At 41.2% G+C, this 16,400-nt stretch overlaps 8 protein-coding genes across 8 annotated transcripts; 4 read left to right on the top strand and 4 right to left on the bottom strand.

The window, feature by feature from the left end:
* Window positions 1–1,280: 1,280 nt before the first annotated feature.
* SAPINGB_P001880 (uncharacterized protein) lies at window positions 1,281–2,951 on the top strand (the record flags this gene model as incomplete). Its single annotated transcript, XM_031996600.1, has 1 exon — window positions 1,281–2,951. The coding sequence occupies one exon, from the start codon at window positions 1,281–1,283 to the stop codon at window positions 2,949–2,951; it is 1,671 nt and encodes a 556-aa protein (XP_031852491.1).
* A 963-nt stretch (window positions 2,952–3,914) lies between these two features.
* On the top strand, window positions 3,915–5,271 carry SAPINGB_P001879 (uncharacterized protein; the record flags this gene model as incomplete). The annotated part of the gene is made up of 2 exons (XM_031996599.1): window positions 3,915–3,937; window positions 4,104–5,271. 2 exons carry the CDS (start codon window positions 3,915–3,917, stop codon window positions 5,269–5,271), a joined length of 1,191 nt encoding a protein of 396 aa, XP_031852490.1.
* A 642-nt stretch (window positions 5,272–5,913) lies between these two features.
* SAPINGB_P001878 (uncharacterized protein) lies at window positions 5,914–6,345 on the bottom strand (the record flags this gene model as incomplete). The annotated part of the gene is made up of 1 exon (XM_031996598.1): window positions 5,914–6,345. The coding sequence occupies one exon, from the start codon at window positions 6,343–6,345 to the stop codon at window positions 5,914–5,916; it is 432 nt and encodes a 143-aa protein (XP_031852489.1).
* A 1,413-nt stretch (window positions 6,346–7,758) lies between these two features.
* On the top strand, window positions 7,759–9,261 carry SAPINGB_P001877 (uncharacterized protein; the record flags this gene model as incomplete). The annotated part of the gene is made up of 1 exon (XM_031996597.1): window positions 7,759–9,261. One exon carries the CDS (start codon window positions 7,759–7,761, stop codon window positions 9,259–9,261), a length of 1,503 nt encoding a protein of 500 aa, XP_031852488.1.
* A 320-nt stretch (window positions 9,262–9,581) lies between these two features.
* SAPINGB_P001876 (uncharacterized protein) lies at window positions 9,582–11,008 on the top strand (the record flags this gene model as incomplete). Its single annotated transcript, XM_031996596.1, has 3 exons — window positions 9,582–9,914; window positions 10,144–10,272; window positions 10,337–11,008. 3 exons carry the CDS (start codon window positions 9,582–9,584, stop codon window positions 11,006–11,008), a joined length of 1,134 nt encoding a protein of 377 aa, XP_031852487.1.
* Window positions 11,009–11,062: 54 nt separating this feature from the next.
* Window positions 11,063–12,507, bottom strand: SAPINGB_P001875 (uncharacterized protein; the record flags this gene model as incomplete). Its single annotated transcript, XM_031996595.1, has 2 exons — window positions 11,063–12,272; window positions 12,350–12,507. The coding sequence occupies 2 exons, from the start codon at window positions 12,505–12,507 to the stop codon at window positions 11,063–11,065; spliced, it is 1,368 nt and encodes a 455-aa protein (XP_031852486.1).
* A 551-nt stretch (window positions 12,508–13,058) lies between these two features.
* Window positions 13,059–14,241, bottom strand: SAPINGB_P001874 (uncharacterized protein; the record flags this gene model as incomplete). The annotated part of the gene is made up of 2 exons (XM_031996594.1): window positions 13,059–14,032; window positions 14,100–14,241. The coding sequence occupies 2 exons, from the start codon at window positions 14,239–14,241 to the stop codon at window positions 13,059–13,061; spliced, it is 1,116 nt and encodes a 371-aa protein (XP_031852485.1).
* Window positions 14,242–14,484: 243 nt separating this feature from the next.
* Window positions 14,485–16,287, bottom strand: SAPINGB_P001873 (uncharacterized protein; the record flags this gene model as incomplete). The annotated part of the gene is made up of 1 exon (XM_031996593.1): window positions 14,485–16,287. One exon carries the CDS (start codon window positions 16,285–16,287, stop codon window positions 14,485–14,487), a length of 1,803 nt encoding a protein of 600 aa, XP_031852484.1.
* Window positions 16,288–16,400: the final 113 nt, after the last annotated feature.

The following is a 16,400-nucleotide window of genomic DNA, read 5'->3' as shown; positions in this document are numbered from 1 at the left end:
TGTATGCACATGTAATGACTAAGCAATGCGGCTGTGCGGTCCTTTTTTTATTTTTTATTTTTTATTTTTTATTTTTTATATCTTTATATGGTGGCTGACTGACTGACTGACTGATTTATTGATTTTTATTGAATGGCTGCTACTGCTGTTGTTGTTGCTGCTGCTGCCAATTAATTAGTGGCTGGCTGGCTAGCTAGCTGGGGGGGTTTTTTTTTTAAAGGCTACGGAAAATCCCGACCCCACAAAAATGAAAAAAAAAAAAAAAAAATTAGGACTTTGAAACATCGTGAAGAAATAAAATAAAAAAAAAAAAAAAAAAGAATCAATCAATTAATCAATTAATATCAATCAAAGTGGCAAAGATAATAATAATAAAATAATAAATATCTATATAGATTGATTTAGTATCATTTTTAAAGCCTCTAAAATAAATTACAAGTAAGACTTATTTGTTGAAAAACCTTTTTTTTTTTTTATTTTATTTTATTATTTTATTATTTTTTTTTTATTTTTAATAAGGTATTTAAAAACTATTAAAAACAACCAATCACAGCCCTTCTTTCAAAATAATCACACGAGCATTATCATTACTATTATCATCACCATTATCATTCCAAACTCATTTTTTTTTTCTATTTTATTTTATTTTATTTTATTTTATTTTACTTTCTATACTTAAAATTATTATATCTGAATATATATTTTAGGGCTCTTGTTTATCATGACAATTCAATTCAATTCAATTCAATTTAATTCAATTGATATTCAATTGATATTCAACAACAAAATAAAATAAAATAAAAAAGAAAAAAGAAAAAAGAAAAAAGAAAAAAGAAAAAAGAAAAAAGAAAATTTAAGCCCTTTTTTTTATTTTTATTTTTTTTTTTTTCAATATATCGCATGGCGGGGGAAAGGCGAGAATTTCTCGGAAACTTTCGCCTTTTCAAAAATATTGATTGACATTTTTTTTTTTTTTTTTTTTTTTTCTGTGGGGATATATCCCAGATTGTTACTACTACTATTATTATTATTATTATGTCCATTAAGAGTATCTCCAACATCTTTTCATATCATCCATCCCTTTCATTATCCTAAACTCTCTTTTTTTTTTTTTTTTTTGTTCTTCTTCTCAGCTATATAAACCCTCTTAATTCCCCCCTCTTTTATTAGAAATTTTTTTTTTTCTTTCTCTTTCTTTTTTTTTTTCTTTAATATTCTTATTCTTCATCCTTTCCATCCACCCACCCCACCCCCTTATTCTCATCAACCCACATTTAAAAATGGTTCCATCTGTTAATCAAACCCGCCTTCACCCCTCCGGTGTCGAGGCTATCCCCAGCCACACCGAAATCGAGGAGGAACTTTACGAAACCGCCCACATTGACTACAACAAGGTCACCATCTCTCACAACCCCCCCGTTGCCGTTCTTTACGAAGATGCCCTTGTCTACGAATCCGGCTCCGCCATCACCTCTACCGGTGCTCTCTTTGCCACCTCTGGCAGCAAGACTGGTCGCTCCCCCAAGGACAAGCGTGTCGTTGATGAACCCTCCTCTGTCGAACACGTTTGGTGGGGACCTGTCAACAAGAAGCTTTCTGAGAACTCTTGGTTGATTAACAGAGAGCGTGCCATTGACTACCTCAACACCAGAAGCCGTATCTACGTCATTGATGCCTTTGCCGGCTGGGACCCCAAGTACAGACTTAAGGTCAGAATTGTCTGCGCCCGTGCTTACCATGCTCTCTTTATGAGAAATATGCTTATTAGACCCACCGAGCAGGAGCTCGCTGAGTTTGGCAAGCCCGACTTTGTCATTTACAATGCCGGTGCTTTCCCCGCTAACAGATTTACTGACGGTATGACCTCCTCCACCTCTGTTGACATCAACTTTAAGGATATGGAAATGGTTATCCTCGGTACCGAGTATGCTGGTGAGATGAAGAAGGGTATCTTCACTGTCATGTTCTTCCTCCAGCCCATCAAGTACAACAACTTGACTCTCCACTCCTCTGCTAACCAGGACAAGAATGACAATGTCACTCTCTTCTTTGGTCTCTCTGGTACTGGTAAGACCACCCTTTCTGCTGACCCCAACCGTTACCTTATTGGTGATGACGAGCACGTCTGGACTGATACTGGTGTCTTCAACATTGAGGGTGGCTGCTACGCCAAGTGCGTCGGTCTCTCTGCTGAGAAGGAACCTGATATTTTCAATGCTGTCAAGTTTGGCTCTGTTCTTGAGAATGTTGTTTTTGACTCTCAGTCTCGTATTGTCGACTATGACGATGTCACTCTTACTGAGAATACTCGTTGCTCTTACCCCATTGAGTACATTCCCAATGCTCTCATTCCCTGCGTCACTCCCCACCACCCCAACAATATTATTCTCCTCACATGTGATGCTCGTGGTGTCATTCCTCCTATCTCCAAGCTCACTAACGAGCAGGTTATGTACCACTTTATCTCTGGTTACACCTCCAAGATGGCTGGTACCGAGGAGGGTGTCACTGAGCCTGAGGCTACCTTCTCTTCCTGCTTTGGTCAGCCCTTCCTTGTCCTTCACCCCATGAAGTACGCCAAGATGCTTTCCGACAAGATGACTGAGCACAAGGCCAATGCCTGGCTCCTTAACACCGGCTGGGTCGGTGCTTCTGTCGCCAAGGGTGGTAAGAGATGTCCTCTTAAGTACACTCGTGCTATTCTTGATGCCATTCACTCTGGTGAGCTTGCCAAGGTTGAGTACGAGACTTTCCCCGTCTTTAACCTTTCTGTTCCCAAGACTGCTCCTGGTGTTCCCACTGAGCTCCTCAACCCCAAGAACTCTTGGACTGGTTCTTCTGATGAGTTTGACGATGAGGTTAAGAAGCTTGGTGCTCTTTTCACTGAGAACTTTACCAAGTACGAGTCTGAGGCTCTTCCTGAGGTTAAGGCTGCTGGCCCTGCTCTTTAAATTTTTTTTAAAAAAAAACTATTCTTGCATGTAAAAAATAATAAAAATTTGATTTTGAAAAAAAAAATATTTTTTTGTAAATTCCAATGTATTTTAGGGGGGGGGGATCTTTTAAGAATGTTTACAGTGGCGATTGAAAATGAAAGCAATCTGTTTGTTTAACATTTGGTGTAGTTTAATTTAAAAATTTATTAATTTTAAACAATTAACTCAATTAATTTAATAAATTGATTAAGATAATTAATGGAATAGTGATTAATTTAATTAATTTAATTGATTAATTTAATTAAATAAATAATTAATCTAATCAATCGTTTGATTTGAGTTGTTACATTGTCAGACCAAATCTAGAAGCAACAACAACAATATTAAAAATTTTTTTTTTAAAATGTGTAGTCAGCACTCACATATATCTGACGTAATATAATATAATTTTAACCCACCACTACTATTATTTCTTACCCAAAAAAAAAAAAAAAAATAAAAAAATAAAATTAAATAAATAAATAAAACAGCAACAGCAACAACAACAACAACAACAACAACAACAATTTAAAAAAAAAAAAAACATCAATCAATCAATAACAGCCACCACCATAAAAATTAAATAAAAAAAACAACAACCTTTCTTCTTCTTCCTACTCCTCTGTACAACATACAATAACAACAACATCCCCTTTTTTTATTTTTTTATTTTTTTATTTTTATTTTATTAGTATTAATAAATAAAATAAAATAAAATAAAAATAATATCCCAAAAAAAAAATAAAAAAAAATAAAAAAAATTTCCCAACATTAAAAATTTCTTTCCTTCTCCAAGCAGCCTTCTGCTAATAAAATTTTTTTTTTTTTTGTTTTAACCCAGCTAATCAACTAACTAACTAATTAACTAACAAACCCTCCTTTAATCTAATCTATTTATCTATTTATTTATCTATCTATCTATCTTCATCAATCTACACAATGTTGAAGTGGGTTCAAGGAAGGTAAGTTTAAATATCTTTCCTTCTCTCTCTCTTGCTCTCATAAACAATTTCCACACCCATACATATCTTATCTCCGATGATCTTTCATACTTTAATACTTTCTCTCTCTCTTTCATTCTTTGATCTCTCCATTTAAAAATGCCTTCTAACCCTCTCATCTCTTAAGCGTCTCTGCTCTCACTGGCGTCATGGAGCCTATCTACGGAAAAGACGCATTCCACTCTATCGCCGAAACTGTTTTCCACAAAAACCCTTACTCACCTCTCACTCGCAAGGATCTCGAATGGATTGCACCTTGGTCCTCTAACGTTGAGACACAAACTTTTTACTTTACTGCACCCTCGGGCCACTACGGATTTGTCCAAGTCATCCATTCAAACCCTATTGGTCTTCACTTTACTGCCCAATTTACCTGCCGTGTAGTCCACGATGACAAGCCTGAAGAATCAGTCTGGACTTCTACCAACCTAGAAGATATTGAAGCTCGCGGAACAGAGTTTAACGCACACAACATGTACATCACTCTTAACGAAGATGCCACAGAGTATACCATTTCATCTTCGGTCAATGAAGACTCGATTGTTGAACTTACAGCCACCCGTACTGCTCCTGGATTCAAGATTGGCAAGACGGGTACCTCACTCTACGGTGATGATATAGAAAACCCTTGGGGTTCCATGCGCCACGTGTTTTGGCCTCGTGCTGAAATCTCAGGTACCATCAAGGTTAAAGGTAAAGATATTGTCTTGGAAAGGGCCCATTCTCTCTATGTCATGGCCATGCAAGGCATGAAGCCTCATCATGCTGCTTCGCGTTGGAACTTTGTAAACTTCCAAGGCCCCACTTCATCTCTCGTGGTTATGGAGTTCACCACTCCACCCTCGTATGGATCATGCACCGTCGGTGTCGCTGCTGTCACGCGCGACGATAAGCTGATATACACTTCTACTGATGTTAAGGTCGACCACATTGATGCTGTGGAGGACGAGGTGGGCTGGCCGGCCCCTAAAAAGATTGCCTTTACCACCAAGGGTCCTGGTGTGGATGAGACTGACGAGGCTGTTGCTGCTGCAGAAGAAGCACCTGAGGCCGATAAGTCTGTTTTGTACAAGAGCAAGCTTACAGGTGATTTAGAGGGCCACCTTGTTGAACGGGTTGATGTGATGGCTGAATTGCCAATGTTTGTGAAGAGGGTGGCGTCTGGACTTTCTGGCACCAAGCCTTACATTTACCAGTTTAGTGATCGTGGTATGAAGTTTTTGCTGACGAATCCTGATGGTTCGACTTTTGAAGAAGTTGGCCATGGATTCTGTGAGACAACGTTTATCTCGTGAAGAAGGAGAAGAAGAAGATAATGATGATGATGATGATGATGATAGGAGAAAGAGCAAGACTAAAATGAAATTGCAAAAAAAAAAAAAAAAAAAAACCAATAATTATAAACCAACAAAAAAAAAATACTACAGAGAGAAACCTTTACAAATTTTAATTATTAATTTATTTTCATTTATTATTTAAAAAGAAAAAAAAAGTAAAAAAAAAAAAAAAAACTTTTTCAAAAGATGATGAATATTTGAGAGACTTTAGAGATCAACGGGTTCTGGATATTTTGTGTTTCTCCGATTCCCTCTGACAATTTTTTTTTTTTTTTGGTTAATTGAGAATAACCACTAATTTTTTTATTTATTATGTTTAAATTGTAAATTGTAAATTGTAAAATATATAAAAAAAAATAAATAATTTAATTTTTTTTTTAGATAGAATGAAAATGAAGAATTATTTATTAATTTATTAAAAGTCATTATTATTAGTTAATATTGTTAAATACAAACATGCAAAGATAAAAAAAAAAAAACGCCAGTAAAATAGAAAAAATTGTAAATATTTAAAGAAAAATCCCACAAAAAAAACAAAAAAAAAAAAATTGAAAAGTCCAGTTAAATGTATTTTTTTTGTTTTTTTTTTGTTAGTTCCCATCACAGCAGAGTCGACATCATACTATAAGACCCAATGACTTGAAACAAAATCTGCGTGGCCCCCCATACAAACGGAACCCAAGTGGTCATACCAAATGTGCCTGCACGATACAACCCAGACACAAATAACCCTACAATGCTACCTGAGATAAAAGCCTGGATACCTCCAAAACACACATAAACAAGCAAGATCCATATAAAGCCTGCTGGACGTCGGTGCATAAGACAAGCCCACAATGCAGCAGCTCCATGGAATGCAGCAAAGAAAATAAGGGTCCAATAGACTGTAAAACGCCAAACATCATAATGGTAAAATAATAAAGCACCATTGTAACGGACACTGTTGACAGGTAAATAGAGCGAAGGAAAAGGAGGAGGAGCGTAATCAATAGGGATTGTGTTTAGTGAGACTTCAAACGTGCTGTAGGTCATGATGGTGAAGAAAAAGAGAAATGAGAAAAGAGAAGGGGATTTTTTTTTTTTTTTTTGGTCTTCCGCGGGGTTTGTTGAAAGATTTAAAGAGGGGTGAATCAGAATAGTATTTATTATGATAGTTTTATAGTTAAAATGCAGAGATAAATGGAGAAAAGTCTTTGGCTGGCTGGTTGTCTGAATGACTGGCTGTCGTGAAATTAAGACTTTTATTTTATTTTTATTTTATTTTATTTTTTATTTTTATTTTATTTATTTTAATAATTTTTTAATTTTTTGATTTTCCTTTAGTTGGTGATTTCATTTTTTTTTGGGAGGTTTGGTGGAGAAACGGCTTTTGATAGAATTTTTTTTTGTTTATTTTAATAATTGTTACAACAATAATATAAAAAAATGTAACACAATATATAAAAAAAAAACACACACACACATACACACAAAAATTTATCTTCTCCTCTGTACAGATCAAAAAAAAAAAAAAAAAAAAAAAAATTGGCATCGTCCATTCATTTTGTGCGGCGTTATTGTACGGCAACATCTGCTAGTCTGCTAGGCATTTCCTAACTTCCCTGAAATCAATTGATTAGCCCTACATTTCCTTCTATATAGAAATCTTTGAGGCTGGCTTTGGTCCAGGAATTCTCTACTACCTCTCATAATTTTTCTTCGTAGCTCCTTCTCTCGCTGCGTCCCCTTTGCAAGCGCCCTGGTTTACGGAATCACAAAACACACTGAAAACTTCTCACTTGCTTCCTGGCATTTGTTCTTTCTGATCAAAGACCTCCCCACAATTGTCCTTGGAATCCTCCCCCCCATTTGGTGTCTTCCAGACTCTGCTTCTTCTTCTGAAAGACCATTGACCCCCCGAAAAACGTGATGTTGCCGCTACCTGTACCCTCGAACCACTCTGCTGCAGCTACCCAGGGTCTCACCACGCCTCCCTATTTCGTAGCAGCAGCTGGGTTTCTGGTCTAAAATGAAAAGACAGATTAACATAGTCCTGAGTATGAGTCAGTCGGGGCGGAGGTTTTTGGGACTGAGCTAGAGGACAATGCTGAGTTCAGGTATATATTGTAAATTAAGAAAAGTATGGGGTGAAAAAAAAAAAAGACCTCAACTCTCTGCGCGGCTAAGGGGTAATTTTGTGGGCAATTTTCAGGGTAGTTAAAACTTTTTATATTCAATATTGTTTGTTTTATATACAATTTTGCATGTCACAATGAAATTAATAATGTCTTTTCAATCAAACCAATTATTGTTCAAATTCTTGGCTTTGAATATTCTTTTGCTTCTCTATTGCAGAATTCATGCAATCCAGTAAGCCATTTTTTTTTTTTTTTCTTTTAAAAAAAAGGAAAGCCTTAACAATTCTTCTTTTGTTGTACACCAATCCCTCTCCCCCCTCATTTCACAATGAAGCTTTCAATCGAAGAATCGGCTCGCTTAAAAGATCCAGTTTATCTTCTCAATATCAAGTACTCTTTAGCAGAAGAGTCGCGTCTTGTACGCAAGTTTGATCTCCATCTCATGACATTTCTCTGCGCCCTTTACCTTGTATCCTATCTTGACCGTAGTAACATTGGCAACGCAAACGTGGCTGGCTTGTCCCGGTCTCTTGACATGTCCGACCATCAATACCAATGGCTTCTAACTGTCTTTTACCTTGGCTATATATTGTTCCAATGGCTTACCCTTTTTTGGAAACGTTTCCCGCCAAAGTACTACGTCTGCATCGTCGTCGTGGCCTGGGGGCTCGTGTCTACCGGTCAAGCCATCGCAAATACATGGGTCCAAATGATGGCCCTACGGTTGCTACTTGGAATCTTTGAAGCTGGGTTTGGTCCTGGAGTCCCATATTACCTATCCTTTTTTTACTACCGTCACGAAATCGCCTTCCGCACAGGGCTGTTTCTTGTCGTCCCACCTGTTTCATCTGCATTTTCAGGTGCTTTGGCTTACTTTATAACCAAGCACATGCAAACAGATCCATGGCGTTTGCTCTACCTCGTCGAGGGACTCCCAACTATTTTCCTCGGTGTCTTGTGTTACTGGTGCATTCCTAATGATAGCAAATCTGCGCGCGGTTTGACCCCGCACGAACGCGAGATTGCCGCCGCTAGAAGCCTGCGACAAATCGGCACAATTGAACGGGTACACAAAATTGATTGGAATGAGGGACTTGCTTCACTCGTAGACGTTAAAAACCTTTGTTGCATGGCCATGTTTTTCTGCATCAACGTCTCGTTCGCCTCGCTCCCCATCTACCTCCCCACCATCATCCGCGACATGAAGCACTCCAACGCCAGTGCTCAAGGTCTTACTGCTCCGCCTTATCTTGTCGCTGCAATTGCAACTCTCACAGTCACATACCTTTCCGACAAGCTCCAGCAGCGCGGGTACTTTGTAGCTGGAGCATATCTTGTGGCAGCCACCGGGTACATGGTTTTGGCAACCGTAGATATCGAGCATACGGGTATTCGTTACGCTGCCACGTTTCTCTGCTGTGCAGGGGTGTACCCATGCGTCGGCGTGTTGCTCAGCTGGCTCGGCAACATGCACGGCGACGACAACAAGCGCAGCTTTGCGTATGTTCTGCTACAGCTAGTGGGCCAATGTGGGCCACTTGTAGGCACCCGAGTATATCCAGCCACAGACACTCCACGTTACACTCGCGGGTTTTGGACTTGTGCAGGGTGTTTGGCTGCATCTGCTGCCCTTGCGCTATGGCTGCGTGCTCACCTGGCCAAACTCAACAGGATCCGCGACAACGTGTATGGCCCACTAGTTGAAAATGCAATTGAGATGGTAGATAGCGGGGAGGAGGACGACGATAATGGGTTTGAGGAAGACTACAACGGGACGTGCGGCGCGGGTCTTGAGCAGGAGAGCCATCGGAGCTTTCGGTACATTTTATAGCGGGGGAGGGGTCTTGCCCAATGTCGGCAATACCGTATAGCGTGTGTGTGTGTATGTGTGTGTGTAACTGTAACAATCCACACCCAGCAGGTCCAACATCTCTTCTTCCTCCTCCTCCTCCTCTAAAAGGCTTCTTTTGGGCGTAATTTCTGATGAGCCCCCACCCCGCAACCGTTGAAAATTTTTTTAATACTTAAAGACTCTCAAAAGACTTTCTTTTTTTTTTTTTTTTTTAAGACTTAAAAATCCATCTTCTAAGGGTCTCATCCATCGTCATTCCCCCCCTTTTTTTTTTTTTTTTTTTTTTTTTTTTCTTGCAAATGCAGCGATCTCTTGCCCGTATTGTCCCAAAGACTCCCGGATCCGGGTGCTGTCGTCGCCCGGCTTTGGCCCGTACACAACCCCGAGGCTCCTTTTCTTCTTCCCACTCACAAATCCATACCTGCACCGCGCAACAGCCGCTGCTGCGATCCTCAAGACCAGCTGCTCGTCATAACGGAGAGTCTTTTGTGCCATGGCGAAACTCTCGCGCAGAATCCGTCCGGTGGTCTCACTACAATGCAACCCCAGCAGATGGATCTGTGCCAGCGGTACGTCCGCGCGTCACGGTGCTGGACATTAAAAAGATGCACAAAAACAACGTCCCAATATCGGTAAGTTTTTTTTTTTTTCTTTTATATTTATTTCAAAAAAAAACAAAAAAACAAAATAAAAAGCCCATAAATGAGTCAGGCTGAAGTCGGTTATTTCTCGGTTACTCAACAAATCTTGCAACAATGCGGGGAGACTGAAAAAACAAAATTCAAAGCAATTTGGACCCCACACAAATGTCTATCTACCCTCAACTTGACCTTGCTAACAACTTGAATCCTTATTTTATAGGTCATCACTGCTCATGATTACATTTCGGCAGTCATTGCGGATCGTGCACAAGTCGACGTTATTCTTGTCGGCGACTCCTTGTCCATGGTTTCTCTTGGCTACGAAAACACAAACGAGATCGAACTCGATGTATGTTAAACATCAAAATCAAATTCAAAATCAACCTTTCTCTTTCTTTTTCTAACATCCTCAGGAAATGATTTATCATGCTAAAGCCGTATCCCGTGGAAGCAAGTCATGTCTTCTCGTTGCAGACCTCCCCTTTGGCTCTTACGAAGTTTCCCCCGAGCAAGCTGCGGCATCAGCCATCCAAATGATCAAGCGCGGTGACATGCAGGCCATCAAGATTGAGGGTGGTGTTGAGAACTCGGCCACCATTAAGAAGCTCACCTCTATGGGTATTTCCATCATGGGACACATTGGACTTACCCCACAACGTCAAGCATCTCTCGGAGGTTTCAAGGTCCAAGGGAAAACTGCAGAAAGCGCAGAGTCCATTCTCCAAGATGCTCTTGCTCTCCAAGACGCTGGGTGCTTTGCAATTGTCCTGGAGGCGGTCCCAGCACCAATGGCCGATCTCATCACTCAGAAACTCTCCATTCCTACCATTGGAATTGGTGCAGGCCCACATACCTCTGGCCAAGTTCTTGTCCAGCTTGATATGCTAGGTGGCTTCGATGGCTTCACCCCCAAGTTTTTGAAAAAGTACTCCAATTACCTCGACATCAATACAGAGGCAATCAAGCAGTACAATTCGGAAGTCAAGGAGCGTCAGTTCCCAGAACCCCAACACTGCTACAATGTCAAGCAAGAAAACGTCGACAAGTTCAAGCAACTGTTGCAAGAAAAGTACAGTCATTTATAGTATATTAGAGGCAAAAAAAAAAAAAAAAAAAGAATAAAAGAAAAATCTAGTTATTTAATCAAAGAGAAGAGACTTGCCCTCGCGAATACTCTTCATCTCATGTTCTTGTTTATCTGCAATGTCCTTGGTATCATGAAGTCTAAAAACTAACGTACGTCCAAAGTCTGGCGCAATAATGTCCTTAGCTCTGTTTTCCTTCTTTGCCAGCTCGTGCAGCAGCTCGCGAGGCTCTAAGAAATGTTCTTCCGAAAGCACAAACGTGCCCCAGTGCACCCCCACAAGTTTCTGCGCACCCAAGTCCTTCATAATCTGGATCGCTTCCTGCGGATTCGTATGTTGTGATCGCAGGTGCCATCGTGGTGTATACGCGCCACACGGAACCATGGCCACCTGACACCCGCCCCCATACATGTGCTTGATCCCATCAAACAGAGGTTGCGAGTACCCTGTGTCACCTGCATGGAAAAACACAGGCTTCCCATCTCGCAGCACAACAAACGAACACCACAGAGTTGTGTTGGCATCCAACATGTTTCGTCCCGACCAGTGCATCGCCGGCGTGCACGCAATCTCCCACTTTTCTGCAGGATCCGTTCCAGGAAGATCTGTTTTTTCCCACCAGCTCAGCTCCTTGTAGTTATCAATTCCAAGCTTCTTCAAGTGCTTCGACATGCCCACGGGTACAATCCACGTCGCAGAGTTACCAATTTGCTCTGCAGTCTCCAGCTCGAAATGGTCCGGGTGGTCGTGAGATACTAAAACAAGATCAATCTTGGGGAGCTCTGAAAAATGGCACGGAGGTGGACTGATCCGCTTGGGACCAACGTAAGGGTGTACCAAATGCTCACCAAAACACGGGTCTGTCAAAACATTAACTCCAGCACACTGCACAAACGCACAGCTCTGGCCTAGCCATGTAAGAGTCAAGCGGTCACGGATAGAAGGTAAAAGAATATCATCAGGGTCTTGCGACGAGCTAGTTGGTGTCAAGGTCGGTGTAGAAGCAGAAGAAACATGGTGGGTATAGTCATTAGAGGTCGAAAAAAGCAAATCAAAATCAGGACGATGGGCTGGCAAAAGACGTCGAACCTCTTCAGCGTTGGCAGGAACACCACCACGAGGCTTCGTATGAAACATCTCAATCACACGGCAGTAAAGAAATTCATAAATAGTTTGTGGACGATACTCGGGGAACGGGTTGGCATAACGGCCGCCCACAACAAGTGTGCCGTACTGCGTAATAGGCCAAGGTTTACTCTTAAGGCTACAGACATGGTTAATATATAAAAGACCAAAAAGGTAAAAAAAAAAAAAAAATAATAATAATAATAATTCACATACTGTTCAACATCAAGATCATATTGTTCTTTCCGGGCTCGCTCCGAAATCTCATACTTGGTCTTGAGCTGGATATAACCCGCGTAGGACGTGTATGCGGCCAGAATCCCAACGCCGATTCGTAGCTTACTCACATTCCAGGACGAAAAAATGAGCTTCATCAAAGAGGATATAGAGATCTTCAGCTTGGACTCGGAGAGATGGAAAAAAACGAGAAGGGCTCGTTTTTTAAAGCACGCGAAAATGCGGATAGGGGGTTGATTTTTTTTTTGTTGGGAAAGAGGGAAAGAAAGCCCAAGGGAAAAGATTCTAACTTGAAAATGGTGCAATGAGGTATAATATAAAAGAAGAAAAAAAAAAGGGAAAAATAATAATTAAAGCCTTTATGCAATTTAAGACTCTTAATATTGAAGGGTTTGTATATATTCCTTTTTTTTTTTTCCCTATCGCATAACTTATAAAAATAAATTTCTTTGGAGGGTTTTCTCGAACAGGACGGCAGAAAAAAGTTCACGATCTAAAATGGTTGGTTCGTATTTGGTGGTGGGATCAACAAATCACTGACTAACGCATTTGTCAGCTTTCACATCAATGAATTTCCCGGTACGCGTCCCGACATGAGTGAATCAATCAGAATAATCATAATTTATACATCTTTTTATTCAATATACTTTTTTTTTTAAAGGTTCCAAAAAATAAAAATAAATTTCAACTAATCTTCATCCTCAATCTCTTCAATTTTCACAGTTCTGTTACCAGCAGGACGGGCTGAAGCAGCAGCAGGAGCACCTCTTTGGGCACCACCCGGCGCAGCAGCACCCCCAGATTGTAGGGGACCCATGTATTCAGCAATAAGAGCCTGACCAAGCTTCTGGACCTCCTCTTGAGCCATGGGTTTGCCTGCCTTTTCACGCTCAGCCGAGATCGCCTGGATCCTGGCATTGAGCTTTTGCAACTGAGCAAGTAATTGCGGGTTAACACCTGGCATGCCACCAGCAGGTGCTCCAGCTGCAGGGGCACCTGTTGCACCAGCACCACCAGTTTCTTTAGCCCTTTGCTTCTCCAGCTTCCGGGCCTTTTGCTGTTTGCTTTTCTTCTTCTTCTTGGCCAAGCGGTGGATCCTCATGGCATCAGCGCCGTGCCATGACCACAGAGGAACAAAACTGTCCAAAACACCCAAGTCTTCAAACAAATTCGGGAAAATCCAAATACCGGGCTTCACAACAACATAGGTAATCATAAACAAAATCAACCGCACAATGGCAAGACCGAAAAAGGCAGCAATCAGCCCAAGAAGACCCATCGACAGATACCACACACCTCGGCGTAGGGCCAAGGGCCACAGAGGGAACAAAACAACTGCAAAAATACCAGCAACGGCAAGAACCGCGTACAAGTGGCTCAGCAGCGAAACGGGCTCGTAGAACCAAACCACATACTGATCTTCCAAAAACTGCTGCTGAGGACTAATCTGCAAAACAGGAACCCCAGGCCGGGGCTTCAGACCTTTGGAAATAGCGTCATCAGTATCCAGCTTAACAGCCTGGAATGCAAGCTTTTGCAATGGCAGCTGGCGAAGCAACTGTAGTGCCTGGTCTTGGGACGCCACCGGGGGAAGTCGGCTATTCACCTTGCCCTGTCTTTTCTTGTAGCTATCGGATTCAAGGGCACGAACTGCTCGCTTAACTATACAGATTATAATCATGTTAGACTCACTCAATTGAAATAATTCGCCCTTTTCTCTCAAACTTACCCTTGAAAAACATATATCGGCGACCGTTGAGAATACCCTCGCGCTGCTTGAGAATAGAATTGCCATGTAGAAACTTGGCCACGGCCAGCATGGTCGGATCAACTGTCTTAAGGTCGGGAGGCCCGATCGTAATTGAAGTCATCGCGCTGGATTTACTATGAAATGGATGGAAAAAAAACGGTTTTTAGATCTTGATGTTTTTTTATGTACCAGCGGTTGGGTCGTGTGGTGGTTGTGAAGGAAAAATTAGCAAATTTTAAAATTTCAGGGTGATGATGTGTCCGATTTATTACGAGCACCCTTAAGTTGCAACAAATTAAGTTACCATCTAGTTACATGTTACCATTTATTCTAAGTTACTGTATTAAGTTACACAAAGGTAATTTTAACTGCTGTAGTGGTTCAGTCTCCACAATCTCGCCTTGCCTGCCTGATTGCCCACCGAAAGCATCTCACCACCAGGTGTGAATGCTACCGCTGAGACCTTTCCAAGTGGAGTATTAGATGTTGGCCAGTTTCGGAACACTGTAAAGGTTGGAATATGAACAAGCTTCAAAGCATTCTGTTTCTGGTCACTAGCCATGGCAAGAACTTGTCCATCAGGGGAAAACTCCAAACTTGTAATCGCAGTAATCAGTTGCTTCAGAACTGCCCGTGGCTTATATACAAGTGGCTCGCCATTGGGTCCGGTCTCTGATCCACCGTTTTGCAGAGTCTTGCGATCGTAAATATTCACAATACCATTGTTACTGCCCACGGCAAGCCATCGGTCACCTTTACCGCCCATGGAAAGAGTTGTAATGCCTATGCCACCTTCGTCTTTCCATCTCTTGGTAAATGCTCTTGATTCAACATCCCACTCCCAAATATCACCATGCTTGTTGCACAAAACTACGCCGCTGCCATCACCGTACCAGCAAATATCCACAATCTCCTCGTCAATCTTAGCGCCGGAAATCCACTGGCCGGTTTGAGCAGAAAGAACATTCATCCATCCCTGTTTTCCTATCAGAGCAATATACTTGCCGCATGGAGACAACTTGAATTTCTCAAATGTTGGTTGCTGCTCGTCATTGCCATATAGGTTTGTCACCTTAACCACATCACCAGTATCAATGTTCCAAATGCGGAACGTCTTCCTTGCACCACCTGCCATGACTCTAGTACCGTCAGGGTGGAACAGAGCGGTCTTGAAAGGAAGTCTGCGAATATGTAATGAAGACACCAGGGGGTTCTTCTTGCCATCAATATGGTATATACGCAGAGTCTGGTCAAAACCAGAAGTTAAAAGTAATGGATGTGTGGGGTGGAAGTGCATCGACTGTAAGACTGCAAGAGAAGGAGCAGCCTGGTTTGCATCACTAAGCCGCTCAATATCAAGCATAGTTGGAGGTAGCAGCTTGGTCTTCTTGTTTGAAACATATCTTGCTGAAGTCTGGAGCAGTTGGCTTAATGGATCTGCACCAACTCTTCCACCCTTTCCGTCTTCCTCGTCATCACTATAAATATCCCCATCGCTATCTTCATTACCGCTCTCAGGCTCTTTGGCCCACTCAGGCACGGGGTAAACCTTTTCAAATCTCGCACGAAGACGTCTTGCATACTCTTTACCAGAAACATAATCTTCAGATATAGTTTTCCGCAACTTTTTCAGCCGGCTATTGTCAACAAGAGAGATTTGTAATCGCTCGTCATCGCTGTCAATCCAAGCGGCCTGTCCACCATTAACGTCCAGGATATCATTAAGGTCCTCGGATTCTTCACTGATACTGCTATCATTATCAGAGTCATCATCGTCATCAGAATCGCTGTTTTCAGAGCCAGTCTTGCTGTCATCAGCATTGGGATCATCCATAACAAAAAGATCGGTATCGTCCAGAGCTCCAAGGTCTTCTTCATCCTCCTCTTCATCTTCATCTTCATCATCGCCGTCACTTTCATCGTCTCCACCAAGCTCGTTAATCATGTTATGCTGGTTCATCTCTTCTAAATAACTGTCGAGATCGAGATGTCTAAGAGAAGATTCGAATCCATCAATATCACCAAAAACAAGCTTTTCCAAAGCAAGTTCTTCTTCATCCTTTTCAAGCGAAGGACGCGACTTGCTGCTTCCTCGACTTTTCTTTTTAGAATTAGAGCCCTTATCTACCGTTTTTCGGGCTCGCTTTTTATCTGACTTGGCTGCCATTATTAATTTTTTCTTTTGTTAAAAAGTTGTATATTTTGAAATATTTTGGTGTTGATTAACAGTGACAAAAAAAAAAAAAAAAATTCCACCAAAAAATTTTTTTTGGAGGTTTG

Source organism: Magnusiomyces paraingens, assembly GCF_902498895.1.
Source record: "Magnusiomyces paraingens strain CBS 517.90 genome assembly, contig: contig2, whole genome shotgun sequence".
Classification (NCBI taxonomy): domain Eukaryota; kingdom Fungi; phylum Ascomycota; class Dipodascomycetes; order Dipodascales; family Dipodascaceae; genus Magnusiomyces; species Magnusiomyces paraingens.
This window is presented reverse-complemented; position numbering and strand designations above follow the sequence as displayed.